This window comes from Petaurus breviceps, unplaced genomic scaffold (assembly GCF_028583685.1).
Source record: "Petaurus breviceps papuanus isolate PSGF00001 unplaced genomic scaffold, PetGlider_PUasm1.0 91041, whole genome shotgun sequence".
NCBI classification, from domain to species: Eukaryota; Metazoa; Chordata; class Mammalia; order Diprotodontia; family Petauridae; genus Petaurus; species Petaurus breviceps.
Window position 1 is genome coordinate 36,944,940 of NW_027187400.1, and position 14,252 is coordinate 36,959,191.

At 47.4% G+C, this 14,252-nt stretch overlaps 1 protein-coding gene across 7 annotated transcripts in view; it reads right to left on the reverse strand.

The window, feature by feature from the left end:
* Positions 1–229: 229 nt before the first annotated feature.
* The window catches only part of SKI (SKI proto-oncogene), a 136,399-nt gene continuing 122,376 nt past the window's right edge, over positions 230–14,252 (reverse strand). The window contains exons 2-7 of one of the 7 annotated variants that reach the window (XM_069078852.1): positions 11,733–11,855; positions 10,278–10,393; positions 9,156–9,418; positions 8,410–8,732; positions 5,867–6,097; positions 230–4,749 (exon numbers count right to left, since the gene is read on the reverse strand). In XM_069078852.1, the coding sequence (XP_068934953.1) occupies positions 4,543–4,749; positions 5,867–6,097; positions 8,410–8,732; positions 9,156–9,418; positions 10,278–10,393; positions 11,733–11,855 (1,263 nt within the window). In that variant the 3' untranslated portion in view covers positions 230–4,542. Of the gene's footprint in view, positions 4,750–5,866; positions 6,098–8,409; positions 8,733–9,149; positions 9,455–10,277; positions 10,394–11,732; positions 11,856–14,252 lie in introns of all 7 variants that reach the window. The other 6 variants (XM_069078851.1, XM_069078850.1, XM_069078849.1 and 3 more) reach the window with 6 other exon arrangements.

Sequence of the window (14,252 nt, forward strand, 5' to 3'; positions counted from 1 at the left end):
GCTGGAAGGAAAACTTCCCAGGTCACCTGTTGACCTTGAAAGAGATTGACCTTTAACGGGAAAATGAACCAAGGAAACAAAAAGGAACTTTGGGTTCAGTTAGAACCTTGCTCAAGGGGCACCCATCAGCATCAGCTGGGGAGACAGAGCAGACAGAAAGAAGCCACCCCCCTTCTAACCCTGGGCTGGTCCCAAATGCCCAAAAGGAAGGAAACAGAAGATTCTGGAATGTGGAAATAGTTGAACCAAACACTTTTGTTTATTTTAGGTAATGCGTCTATACACTGTACATTCAGTCACTGGTATATAAGCAGAGCTATTTTCATACATATTCTCATAGAGGCCTTTATTTTACAATATTATCTGTTTCAAGGGGGAGGGGAGGGACCAACAGGGTACACAGCAAGATAGATAAATATGCCAAGCTTTTTTCTTTCTTTTTTTTCCTTTTTTTAAAATCAGGCATTTATAAACAAGAAAGCATACATTAATTACATAAAAATAGTTCTTGAATAGTAGGGTAAGTCATAATATTGTCATTAGCAGCAGCATAGGAGAAAACAGGACAACAGAAATGTGCTGAAATGCTTTTGGCTATTATAAATGTAGATTTTTTTTCCTCAATTGAAAAAAAATGTCATTTATGACTTCTGACAAACAAAAACACCTCCCTCGAAAACATGTGGACTTTTTTTTTGGAGGGGGGGGGAGAGAAGAGAATTTAACCTTTAATAATAAAGTATTTTACCATGAAAATAAGGACCCAAAACAAAAGATGGAAAATGTTAACCCACACTGAAAACTTGCCAAAAGTGTTTTCCAACCCCCCCAACAGACAAGCAAAGAATTTTTTTTCTTTGTTAAAAACACAACTCAGAAAATGAGACAGCTACCGAGTAAGAAAGAGTTTCTGAAAAAAGTAACCACCATATACACTTATAATACAACAGTGTAAAATGAAGGAAAAAAAAAGTATTTACATGTTGAATTTTTTTTGTTGTTTTTGTTTTTTACATATTGGCTAGTTTTGTATGAAAAGCAGAATATCATGAGTACTAGTTAGCTGCTCCATAGACATGAATGTTATTGCTGTTGGTTTTTTCCCTTCGTTAAGTCTTCTTTCAGTATAGAAACAATGAGTAATTAAACTGAATATACAATTATCTAGGTAATATATTTAAGTATAGGGAGAGTCAACAGCCTACAAGACACCTCTTCTCCCTTCTTCTTAAAGAAAACTAAGCTACAGCTGCAATAATGGAGTAAAACCTATGAGCAGTTCTGTCTCTAAGGGACCTCGTTCGGCTGCAGGAGAAAAATGCTTCATACACAGAAATCACACAGGGAACCAATCCCCTCCTCCTCCCCCTCCTCTTCCTCCTCCTCTTCCTCCTCCTCCCCCTCCTCTTCCTCCTCCTCTTCCTCCTTCTCCTCCCCCTCCAAGGCTGCGGTTCATTAAGGTGCTCCTACAAGGCCTACGATTAGAAACCCGTACTTTAAGCAGCTACAAAAATGTGGCAAAGCAGCTCTCATTTGTGTGACGAGGGGCTCGCACCCAGACACATTCGAGTCAGTTCCGAGTGATTCTACTATTATCAAACAAAATAACCAAGGTGGGGGAAGGGTCCAATCACAAGCCACCCAATTTGGGGTTGTGCACACTGGGAGAAAAAAAAAAAAGAACGTTAATTGACCGAAAAACAAGCTAACAATGAGCTGCTGGTGAGGAGAATTTGTTCCCATAGTCTGTTCACATCGCTCTGCATCATCTGTGAAATGAGACTGAATTCCATTCATCGACAACTTTAATTTGAAAAGGTTCTGCATGGGGCTGCATACGCCAGCTTGGGGGTGGGGGGTGAGAGAAGGGAAGAAAAATCAACATTTCCTAGCTCTGATATGAACCGATCATCAGGAAATCAACACAGCTGCGTTGTGAGGGCCGCCTGTACCCAGCAGAATTAGTGTGGATGCTCTCAAGGGGAAAATTTGGCCTTCAAAAAAATCTGATGCCCAAGTAATTCAATACTGTTAGGATCACCAGGGGGGTGTGAGCTAACCCCATACTCTTTGGGACAGGTCACTGCACGTGTTCAGATCTCACTGATTTTTCAAGAAACAAGGCTCAGGGTGGGGGTGTGAACATGCACTTTCTGGCAGAAAATGGGGGGAGGGGAGATGTTGGGGAGATGCCCACCAGGGGGTGGGGGAGGAGTGGTTCCCCAAGGCTCGTTCACCTGGAAGTGAAAAAGGTTTTGTCCACTGCTGGGTAAGGAGGACCACCTTCTCAACACCTGAGTCTAGAACGCAGAACCCAAGCCCCAGCCACCCTCCCTGAGCACGGTGGCTTCCAGCAAACCCAGGCCCACGGGAAAGCCTTTTGTTCTCTGTGTAATTTCTTGACTTGGCAACCTAGCACAGCAACACAGATACGCTAACACACTAAAAGCACTGCTCAAAACTCAATCGCTAGTTTCCCTTGAAGAAATTGCTGAAAAGTACAAATCTGGAAATACCTAAGCCTGAAACAGTATTCCGCATATCGCGTAACAAAATAAACCCTTTACACAAATCAGTAATAATGCCCATTAATGAATATACATATGGCAGAGATTTTTAAATTCCATGCATATGAATTTTTAATAACTGTAAAAGAAAAACATACAAAGAAGCAAAACAACAAAAACCAACAACAAAAAATCCCACATAAAACGCTGTATCAACAGTGTTCCTTTTGCATTGCACGTGAGAAGGGGCCACGTCAACAGAACCAGGATCCCCAAGCTCGGGGAAAACCTGCCAAGGCTCTGGTGTGCCTCATTTCCATGGGTTTAGCCATTTCTAGCTATTGCTTCCCCCAGATAGATGATAATTATTATTATTTTTTTTTTTTGCACCTAATACATTAACTTCCTGTTAATGCTCACAGTCATTATGGTGGTCAGCATAGAATTCCGGTAAAATCTTATTTTTTATGTAAATACTATAATTTTAGAATGGGAGGCCACCTCCTGTCTATGGAAAATCACTTTCAAACCTTCTATAAATCTGCACAAACAGGTGAAAGCACATGAGATTATCTGGAATAAATGCTTTTGAGCAAGCACGAAATTCTTTTGATACTGGTCAATTCAATTTCTCTATACTGTCGATAGGTATTTTGGGGTTCGGAGAGGGGGGAGTCACAAGTCAGTGTTGAACGTACAAGACGCAGGAAGGCACACAATGACCCCCCAGGATTCAGGTTTTGCATCATTATTGTTTTCTTATGTGTCCCTTGTTCAACCAAGCACCAAAGGGAATTTTCTAAGCACTTAAGTGCTAGGATAGGGTCTGTTTGAGAACATTGGTACAATATATTTTAAAAGTGAAAACCTTTTAACTCAAGCTGATTGATAAGCAGAAAGAAAAAGACAGGGAGTTTTCAACAAAGTGCAGTCTAAAGATGAGTTCAAACAAACAGACAGAAAACAGCCCCAAGATCAAGCGATGACATAATGCTGCATTTTGTTCCGGTGCAGGGGTGGGGGGGGGTCTCAGTGGATCCCAGAATTAAAGCAGCCCCCTTGGTCACACTGAAAGGCTTGGCCACCGATCATTCACAGCAGCGACGGGAGTGCTGGACACTCAGAGGACGTGGGCAGGGACAACCTGAACAATGGGGAGATAAATACTGTCCTTTATGAGGAAGGGGATGTAACAAAGGAACGCGATCCAGTAAAAACAAATGAAGTGACTGTCCTCAGAGGGACTCAGCCAGCCTCCCCCTCCTCCTCCTCCTCCTCCTGGGTGCCGGGGCACAATGGGGGAAGGTCTCTGCACACAGCGGCCATGGCCCTCTGAAGACTCAGGGTGATGCCTAGGAGCTGGAACATACATCTTCAATAAGGCTGGGCAGCTTTTCAGTTCATCTCTCTCTCCCACACACTCTTCTTCTTCTAGCATCCATGCTGGAAAACTGGGTACTTAGCACTTAAAAAATAAAGACTTAAAAAAAAAAAAAAACTCACTCAAATCTCCCAATCAAACCACATGAGAGGGCCAAGCCATGAGGGCTCCCCAAACCTGGCGGGCCGGCTGCAGGAGCCAGCGGGGTCTCCTCCCCGCAGCGTGGACACTCATCCAAACTGTGCATCACCAAGTGTTTGTGGGTTTTGAAAAGTTACTTATAAAAAACTTGTTCATTTCTTGGATAATCAAGTCTCTGTCACTGTCTTAAATAGCTTATAACAAAAGTTTGCGTTTCAAAGTGTTCCAGCAAGCGGGGAACAAGGGGGGAGCCCCCTTGGCTCGCCGGCCAGTAGAAAACGTCGCCGGGTGGCGTCCAAAAGGGCAGTTCATAAACACTCAGTCGTGTTCGAGGCACAGGAAGATGTTGTGCTATACGGACGGGGAGTGGGGCAGGACTCAGTGCTTCAGCTGTCAGGGGACAAGGCGCCCTCCAGCGCACCCCCAGTCTGTCTCCTGGGTGTGGAAGCACTCCCCCCATCAGACACGTGTGGGCGCACACGCACGTGCCCATGACTGGCAGGGGGAGTGGCATCAGGCTCGGGGCTCAGGCGGTAGCTCATCCAGCTCGTTCCTGTGGCCACCGCTGGCCTGAGGGCTTGGCTTAGGCCACAGCTGCTCCTGAAGCTCCTTCACAACTTTCTCCAAATGTTCCCGAGCCTCCCGCTCCCGCAGGAGATCAGCCCGGAGCTGTTCCCTGTCAGCCTCTGCATGCTGAAGCTTCACCTGCAGGTCCTCGATCTGAAAGCAAAGGGAGACAGGTGTTAGCCAGGTCCAGGAGAGAGGTGCATGCCCCCACGGACACCTGTGCACCTCCACAGACGCCTAGAAGCCCATGTAGGACACACCTCTACCTTACAAGGCAAGAGCGCTGACCCCCAGCAGGGACTTCTTACCCTTCTGAGGACCAACTCTGCCAACCATGGCGGGCCGCAGAGATGGGGAGGGGAATTTCAGTGACTGGCCATCGTACTGGAGGGGAATGGCAGGTTTTTGGTTGAACAGTCTGGGAGACTGGCACTGTATGCTTTGGGGGGTCAAGTTCAAGGGTGGAGCTTCCAGAGGAGGGGCTGCAGGAGCTTAGTCACAGCTCTCTCTCTCAGGCTCCTTGGTGGAAAGGAATATCCAAGGAGGAGGCAGAACCTCTCCAGCCCTTGGAAGGAGCTAAGGGACAATTTATATGTAGCAAGTCTGTTACAGGTGGGAGCCAGCCCCAGCAGCAGGGGGCTGGGGGCTCTGGGCAGGCTCACAAGCAGCACTCAGGCCTGTGCTCATGAAGCCTAAAAGACCTTCCGAGGTTCTGTGTGCTGACCCCAACCTCGACCTGCGCCTGTTAGATGCTACATCTCCTGGAGAAACTGAGGAGAAAGGAGTGGGTGGGAGGAACCCACCGAGCATGAAGCAAGGCTTCGCACCCGGCACCCCCTGGCACAGACACAAGGAACCAGGACAGAGCAGGGCCCAATCCCTGTAAGCTGCGGTTACTGGCCAGAGGACACAAACATCCCAGAGGCCTGAATGGGGGCTGGCTGGCCCCACCTGTTCAGTGGCCCCCAGATGCAGGCCTATGCTGTCAGGTGCCCTCGCGCCCTCCCTCTGTTTAGTCTGGACCCCCTTATCAGGCCTGAGAGCACATCCCTTCCTGCAGGGCAGCAACACGATCCACTCCCTGCCCCTTCCCCTAAAGAGCCCAGCAGCAGGCAGAGGGGTCTCCACACACAGAGCCCCAGGGCTTCCTCCCTGACCTAGCTGAGCCCTGGCAACGTGGGGCAATGGCTGCCCAGGGCACGGGTGCGAGTCCTCCCAGGCCCAGGCCAGGGCCTCAGTCTGCTCCTCTGCAGGGGCCCAGCTGGCTCACCTGCGCAGAGTACTTGGCCCGCAGCCGGCCGGCCTCGCAGCCCTTGTCACACACACGGATCTGCCGGGCCTGCTCCAGCTCCCGCTTGAGCCGCTGCCGGGACTCGTTGGCCTCTTTCATCTTCTTCTCATTCTCGGCCCGCAGACGCTCGATCTCCTTCCGCAGGTTTCTCTTTGCCTCCGTAGCCTCTCGAAGCTTCTCCTTCTTGGCCACTCGCAGGAACTCCAGCTCCTCCGGGGCACAAAGGAGAGGAAGGTGAGTTTGCTTTTAAAGCCCCAGGTGACCCTGTCCTTAGACTGACTCCTTCTGGGAGGGGAAAGCAAGCCAGCAGGCCACAGGATCCCTCCTTGAGCTGCCGGTTATCCTATAGCCCAAGCTGGTCAACATGGGCCATGGCACAGCCCTCTCTACACAACTTCCCCTGACAAGGTGGAAACAAAATACTGTTTACAAAATTAAACACCTCAAATTCTAAAAAGCAGGCTATAGGATCTAACACAAATCTTTCTGAACTGATATTCCATTTATTTCTAGGGAATCATACATTTTAAAAGTCTGGTCCCAATTCCCTTTAAGAAGCATATTTGCTGTTTCAAAAATAACAGCTTTACTAAGACACAATCAAGCTAACAATGGGCCAGGAGAGATTTTGATTTCATTTTCCAGCCAGGCCCACCAGCTCTTGGATGGGGTGGAGGTGGGGGAGGAGGAAAGGAGAGATTAAGAGAAATGAGGGGAAGGACATAACACCTTCATGTCCACTAGAGGAAAATGAAATTGGGGGGGGGGGGACCAGAAAGCCAAGCCAGAAAAGGCTGTCTGCAGAAAGATGCCCCTTCTTTATGTTTCTGCTACATGTAAAAAGTCAGTGACCTCTGTTCGAGGTCAGGCCAAACAAGAGGCAATGGCCATTCTTGGAACCAATGACCTCTGTTGGAGGTCCTTGAAACCAAAGGGCTTCTTGTATGGTCACCAGAATTCACCAGCTTGTTGTGTGTGTGGGGTGGTGAGAGGAGAACATCTCTGAATACTGACCTTGTCAAGTGAGCTCCCCTAAACCCAAAGCCTAGCTAATCTAATCCCCATGCCATCCACCCTGCAAAAGACATTTAGTTAATATTCCCATTTGAAATCAATCCTTAAACCAGATTAAAATGAAAATATTAGCCAGGGCCCATTGGACGTAAACTAAAATACATATTGATGTTAATTTTTAAAATTCTGGAACGTGAAATGCTGACAGCATTGTATTGGGCTAAAACCATTCCACTTGTTAAACTCCACAGAGTTGTCAGACAATCTCTCACTGCCACACTGTGCTAGACAGAGGTGTTAATTTTGCAGCCTTTGGGTGGGCCACAGAGTTCTAAACACCCTAGGAAATTAAAAAAAAGAACCAAACCCCTAAGTGCTAAATGTTCTCTCTCAGACTGTGTTTACATTTTTGGGGGTACACCCACACCCAGATCACATGCCAGCTCTCAATATCACCAACACTGCTCATCTTGGCATGCAGACTTGCAGCCCAGGACTCTGGAGAGTTCCTAGGGAGCCCCCCCCCTCCAGACCCCACCTTGTCTGTGTCCCAATAAGAAAAAAGAAAGAAAACTGAATAAAAACCAAAAGCAAAAACCCAAATGCATTCAAAATGATGGATGTGCGCCACCAACCCATCCCCCCCAACTCGGACTTCCTATTACTCTTAACCTGTCGGCTTTATTTATGGGGAGGGTGGGTTGGGGAATGGGGTGCAAGTTCAGAGACAGCGGCCGGCAGAAAGCAGCTCAGTGAGCTTGTTTGAGAGGAAGGGACCTCGGCACAGGCCCCTGGTAACAGACTTGGAGTGTCACGGAGCCGCCAGCTGGGTGGTTCGGTGGGTGGGGGCAGGGAAGAGAGCGGCTGACAAAATGAAAATATTTGTGGGCAGAAGAAAACACATTTTCCAAGGGGGGGGCTCTACTTGGCCTGTGGCAGCGCGGATGCCCCCAGTCATTCTGTGGTTCTCTTTTTCATGAATGTTTCTTTTTCTACAGGGAATGGTCAGAACCAAGGAACTGGTCATTCCTGGTCTTTTTCAAAGCTTCAGAAAAATCAATCATCTGATGTGCATGCAACAGGCCCTGGGAGCTAGGCCTTCCTTGTCGGCGGGTATGTGAGTGTACCCACTTTTGGCAAACGCGCACAGTTAAAGTGTGAAATTGTCTCTGGTGCAGCTGCTCCTCACTCCCTGCACTAAAAATAGCCCAGGCCTCATTATAACAGAAAAACATTCCGGCTTCATTAGAGAGAGAAGCCAGTCCAAGGCAGCCGGCCGAGGGGGCGACTCACTCGCTGGGGATCACTGTGGGCACGTGGAGACATCTTGAAGACAGTCTCTCTGTGCCTCCCCCGAGGACGTGGGGGCGCAGGGCTCTAGGCCCACACAGGGACGGGCCCGGGCATGGGGCCCCACCCTGAGTCTTCTGGAGGGAGAGTCGGCACATGCTCTGTGTGAGCTCAGAGGGGCTGCCTTGTATAGTATCCTGGCCCAGACCACCTCTTACCTGGTGCAGGCTGCGCTTGGCCTGCAAGGCTGCGTTTAGCTTTTCCTCCTGCTTCACTCTCATTTTCACAACTTCATGAAGGAATTTTTCTTTGGCTTCCTTAGTGTCCAGACCACTTTCCAGGGCCTGCCTCAGATGCTCCAGCTCAGCCTCCAGCCCATTGCTGTGGGACTCGGCGTGGGCCACGGCCTCGAAGGAAGCGCTGACTGCGCCACCGCCGCTGCCGCTGCCACCAGGGGCCTGCATTCCTGGAGAGCTCATGTCCTTGGCTGAGCTGGATGAGGTAAAGGATGGAGAAGAGAGCGAGGACAAGGAGGAAGTGACTACAAAGAGAGACAAACCAAAAAACCAAAGTTAAAACAATGGCCTCAAATCTCAGGGCAAATTAAGTTCAGCTGTGCCAAGCAAGCGCCTTCCTAGGGAGGGCCGAGGATACGCACACACACACGCACACTCACGCTTGGTCACACACACTTGTGCACATGGCATTCACATGCTTGTGCACACAAGCACCCACAGAATATCCACACGCTTAGGTGCACTCACACTCAGACACGGTCACTCACACTCACTCACACACTTGCACACTCACAGGCACTCATACAGACATTCACACTCGCTCGCACTCATTCCATACACACAGAAACACACTCGCATTCACACTCCTTTCAGATATGGGAACCTCTTCTTGAACAGTAAACCAGTTTTCTTTTAGGAGGAAAAGAGAAAAGTTGACTCACACTTACATTCCTCTCTGTTCTCCACTTCCACATCCGCCTCGGAATCCTTCTCATCTTCTGGGGCAGTGACGGGGACCAAGGTCTCTGGCACACCAGGGTTCTCCATGGGCAGCTTTCTTTTCCGGGGCTGTATAGAAGTGGCGATGGGCTCAGGGGCCCGGGCCACGATGGCGGTACAGGGAGGGGGACTCACAATCTTCTGCTGTGTGGGAGGAGCTAACGCCACATTGGGTGCCACGGCATTCTCGAAACTCTTATATGAATAAAAACTGCAGAAAGGTGGAGAAAGCATGAGCCGGGGGCTACTGCAGAGAACCACCCAGCACAGCAAACAGAACATTTGATTAAAACAAGTAGTCTTAGAAAAACAGAACAACTAAGTAACACTAATATCTCAAACAAGCAGAGAGGCAAGCTGGTCTGGCCTTGGGGAGTCAGAAAGATCTGGGTTCAAATCTGACCTCTGACATGGGACAGACCAGCTATGTGACCTCTCAGTATACCAGGTGACCCCTCCCCCCCCCCAAGACCTTATGATACAAAAGGATTGTGGTGTCAACATCTGTGAAGGAAACTTCCACACTGATGAAGAGATCACAGGTTTAGACTCCATATTCAAGTGAGTTTGAACCAAATGGAAGAGCCAAATCTCCCTGAAAGGCCCACCCAACAAATACCATGAAAAGCTATGATCTGCCAGTATCTATGCACAGGCTTTTAAGCATCATTGTCCTGGGTGGGGCTGATGTCAAGAACTGTACCCAGACTCTTAACAACACCATATCAGTTGGACATCACCTTGGACAGCGGCCCAAACTTTCTGATTACCTAGGTCATTTAGAAAAACAGACTTAAGCCCCACAAATTTGAAAAGATCAGTTTTTCTGCTTCCAATAAGGAAAAAAAAATTATCAAGTTTAGAATGTCATTAAGAAAGGCAAAAAAAATCACAATCCAAAGACATGCTCCATTAGAGCAAGGGACTGGAAAGAGTCATCTGATTCCCCACCCTACAGAGGCACAACACCATGGACAATTTCCACAAAAACCAGAGGTCCCACCCTCGTAGCCCCCTTCAAGATTCACTTGTAACCCTCTAGCTCCTGGAGCGGCAAAGGGGAACCTTACCTGTCTCGAATCAGTGCAGGAAGGTGTGTGGAGAGATCTTTCTCATTTGAAGGAACAGCGGGGGACCAAGGTCGGAAAGCGGACAGGCGCTGACGGGGATGCATGCAGCCAATGCTCTGTTTAAAAATGCAAGTCACCAATGAGAGGATGCAATAAAGAGCTTTCACAAGTACACTTTCCTAGTGTACATGTCAAGAAGGATGTAGGGGACTGGTCTCATAGCTTGTCCATCTGGCCCACGAGCCCCAAATGAGATTGTCTACCATTGTTGATTTTGATCCCATATCAAATTTCATCGGGGAACCATGGAATAGGATTAAATCTAAGTCCCAAGTAGTCTTTTTCTTTTTTAAAGAATGTGGACTTTGGAGCAAACACGTGGACAGGCATCACTTTCAGATTTCATATAAATGTATAAAGAACAGTGTCTCTTGTACCCTGAGCATGAGCAGAATTCTTTCAAGAGAATGGGAGAGTCAAATTCTCTCTTCCAAGAGAGGGAATAGAATAAACAGAGGTGGGGAGGGGGTCTAGGATGGAAGGAAAGACATTTACCAATAGCAACAGTGAAAAAAATTTTGAAGAAAGTTTCTCTTATAAAGGCCTCATTTCTCAAACATATAGAGAACTAAATCAATTTTTTTTAAAAAGAGCTATTTCCCAAATGATAAATGATCAAAAGATATGAATACAGTTTTCAGATGAAGTAATCAAAACTATCTATAGTTATATGAAAAAATGTTCTAACTCACTATTGACTGAAGAAATGCAAATTAAAACAATTCTGAGGTACTACCTTATACCAGCTAATAGGTCAGAAAAGGAAAATGACAAATGTTGGAGGGGATGTGGGGAAAATGAGACATTAATGCACTGTTGGCAGAGCTGTGAAATAATTCAACCATTCTATAGAATGATTTGGAACTATGCCTAAAGGGCTATAAAACCATAACTTTTGACCTAGCAATACCATTACTAGGTCTGTATCCCAAAAGATATTTTTTTAAAAGACCTATATGTACAAAAATATTAGCAGCAGCTATTTTCTGGTGGCAAAGAATTGGAAATTGAATGGATGCCCATCAATCAGGAATTGTGCTATGTGACTATGATGGAATACTATTGTACTCTAAGAAATGATGAGCAGGATGCTCTCAGAAAAACCTGGAAAGACTTAAATGAGCTGATGCAAAGTGAAAAGTACTATGTACAAAGTAACAGCAACACTGTAAGATGATCAGCTGTGAATGACTTAGGTATTCTCAGTCATACAACTATCCAAGACAACTCTGAAGGACTTAGGATGAAAAACGCTATTCCTCCCCAAAGAAAGAACTGATGGTTGTCTGAATACAGATTGAAGCATTCTTTTTTTTTTAACTTTAAAAACAAATACAACTTCTATGGACCCAGTTTTAATCCAGAAAGCATAAAGAGGATGATTTAAAAAATCACCTTATTGGACGAGCTTGCCAGCCGTAACCAGCTGGACTGCTTGTCCTTCTCAGAAGAAGGAGGGGATTGTGTAGAGGAATCATCTGTTTTGGGCTTGATGGCTGTTGGGGGCTCAGAAGGGACCTGAAGATAAGAGGAAAGAGGTACAGTTAGAGAAGAGAAGTCCAGTGAGTCAAGCATGCCATGGCAAAAAGAACCCCAAACTTCATGTCACAAGTGAAATATGGAGAACACAGCCAGCTAGGGTGATACTGACTGCATTAGCCCATTACAGACAGAGCTGCTGAGAAGAAAGATTCAGAAAAATGTCTAAAAAGGAAGCTCGTGTTATGGCTTTCATTTGTGCTGAGTTGCAAAAATTACTCTGCCTGTGTGGTGTGTAAAAAAGGTAAATGTAATGCCATCTCTAAGCTGGAAAAATCGGTTCGACGAGAACACAGCCGACTTTGTTATTTTCTTTGTGACGGTTGTTATGGGATGACCTCACTACTTCCCAGCTGCACTGATTGGGGGGAAAGTGCCAGAACCCTGCTTCGCCTCTTCCACAAGGGCCTCGGCTCAGACCTGTACATCACCCCCCCTTCGGCACGAGAAAGTCCTTGGGCAGAGGAGATGGCTTTTCTTTAATGTCACTTACAAGGAAGATCTTCACAAGCTGTGCAAGTCTACAACGGGCATTCGAAGAAAACCCGGACTCTGCAGATATCTTTATTATTTTGGGGAACACAAGTTGAAACTCCCCTCCTCCTCACACGAGATGATACCATTGCAAAAGCCAGAGGGTCTAGAGCCTGCCTTTTCCTCAGTCAAGATGACAGGAGGGTTCAGGTGGGAAAAAAATGATTCCTCTTTTTTTATTCTTCTACCTCCTACCATACAGGCAGACCGAGAAAGAACAGTCCAGATACATAGTGATGGCACAGCTCACTTTGCTATGAGTGCTGACCTATCGGAGGGTGTGAAAAGACATCTCAGTCACTACCAGACTTCCAGGTAGAGAAGGGACCTGAGAGGTCCAGTTTCATCAAACTGGTCTCTAGCCAATGACAGGAACCTGGTACTGGCTCCAGATAGCCTGTGGAGTCATCACACTGGGTGTATTCTCCTTACTTATTCATGAGTGAGTTCTAAATATAACCCTGGAGGTTCTGTGAAAATAGGGCACCAAGACCACCACCCTGAGTAAGTGGGGCTGAGCACAGAGTAACCCTGCTCCAAAGCCAAACATCAGTCTCTAATGGACATATGCAGCCTGGGTTTTCTCAGCTCCAAACGTGCGGACAATATCCATTCCGTATAAATGAAGGGGCATGCCTCTCAACTCTAACACCAAGATGACAAAAACTCTGATTGTCCCCCACGACTAAACAATGGTTTCTTTTGCAGAGACAGAGCCTATGCAGAAGCAGTGACAGCATCCAGAAGGTATTTGTAAAGTCTATAATGATCCCAGGCTGACCATTAGGGAGGGAAAGGAGGGAAGGGCCAGGAAGGGAGGAGGAGAGGCTGGAATGAACAAGGCAACAACAGGTGGTGAGCCTCAGGCCTGAGAACTGGAGCCGCCCCTCACTCAGCTGCAGGAGGGACATTCTGTTCAGACCCAGGCAGTGAGGCTGTGGGGCTGGGAAGACACACAAAGCCTCGACAGGGTCTGCACTACAGGGTGAATCTGAAAACAAACACCTCTTGAAGAGAGGGGAAATGGTCCAGGACAGGGGGCTGTTATTTGTGTTTTTAAAGGGGGCAAGGTCCTTGTTCATTCCCTTGCCACCTTTTTTTAAAAAGAAGAACAAGGTTGACATCCTGGGAGCTAGGACTGGACCAGGGTAAGGAGGGGTGCATTTAAATGACTGCAGGGTTTCAATACTGGGAGCCACAGAGTGGGCAGGCCAGCCTTCCACAGCTCTCCAAGACCCTCCACTGAAGAGGCCAAAGGAGCCTCTCACAGACACATGCAGAGGAGAAATGCTGGTGGACTGGATAAGGTGACAGGAAATGGCAGTGGGATTTTGGAAGCCTCTCCTTCAGGCCCAACTGTGTTTTCTCCAAGAAGCCTGCCCTGCAGGGGCATGAAACAGACCAAAGCCCACTAGCCATTTCCCCATGCCCTGGCCCTCTTTGAGCCTCCTGGTTAGGGACATGAGCCCTAAGGTGTTTGTGGGCGGAACATGATTTTCCCCAGTCCCCATATCTAGTCTGCCTGGACACTAACTGTTCCTGTTTCAGCATGAGCGCTGGGCTATTGGGAAGGCAGTGGATCATGTCTAATTCTGGGACTGGCAACTCCAAAAAAGACTAATGCAAAATTAAGGACACGGAGCCAGGTCTGGATGCGGATAGCAGCCTATCCATGAGGTTGGCTTCCCCAGACATGCCCAGAAAAGGCTGTACCATCAATAAAGCAGGTAGAGACAAGCAGAAAGGATGTTCCAAGCTATTCGAGATTCTATCTTCCCAGGGAAGTTTATCTGGGCTCTAAAGGCCAGGATGGAATTGGATTTATGTTTCTCCTTTAACACC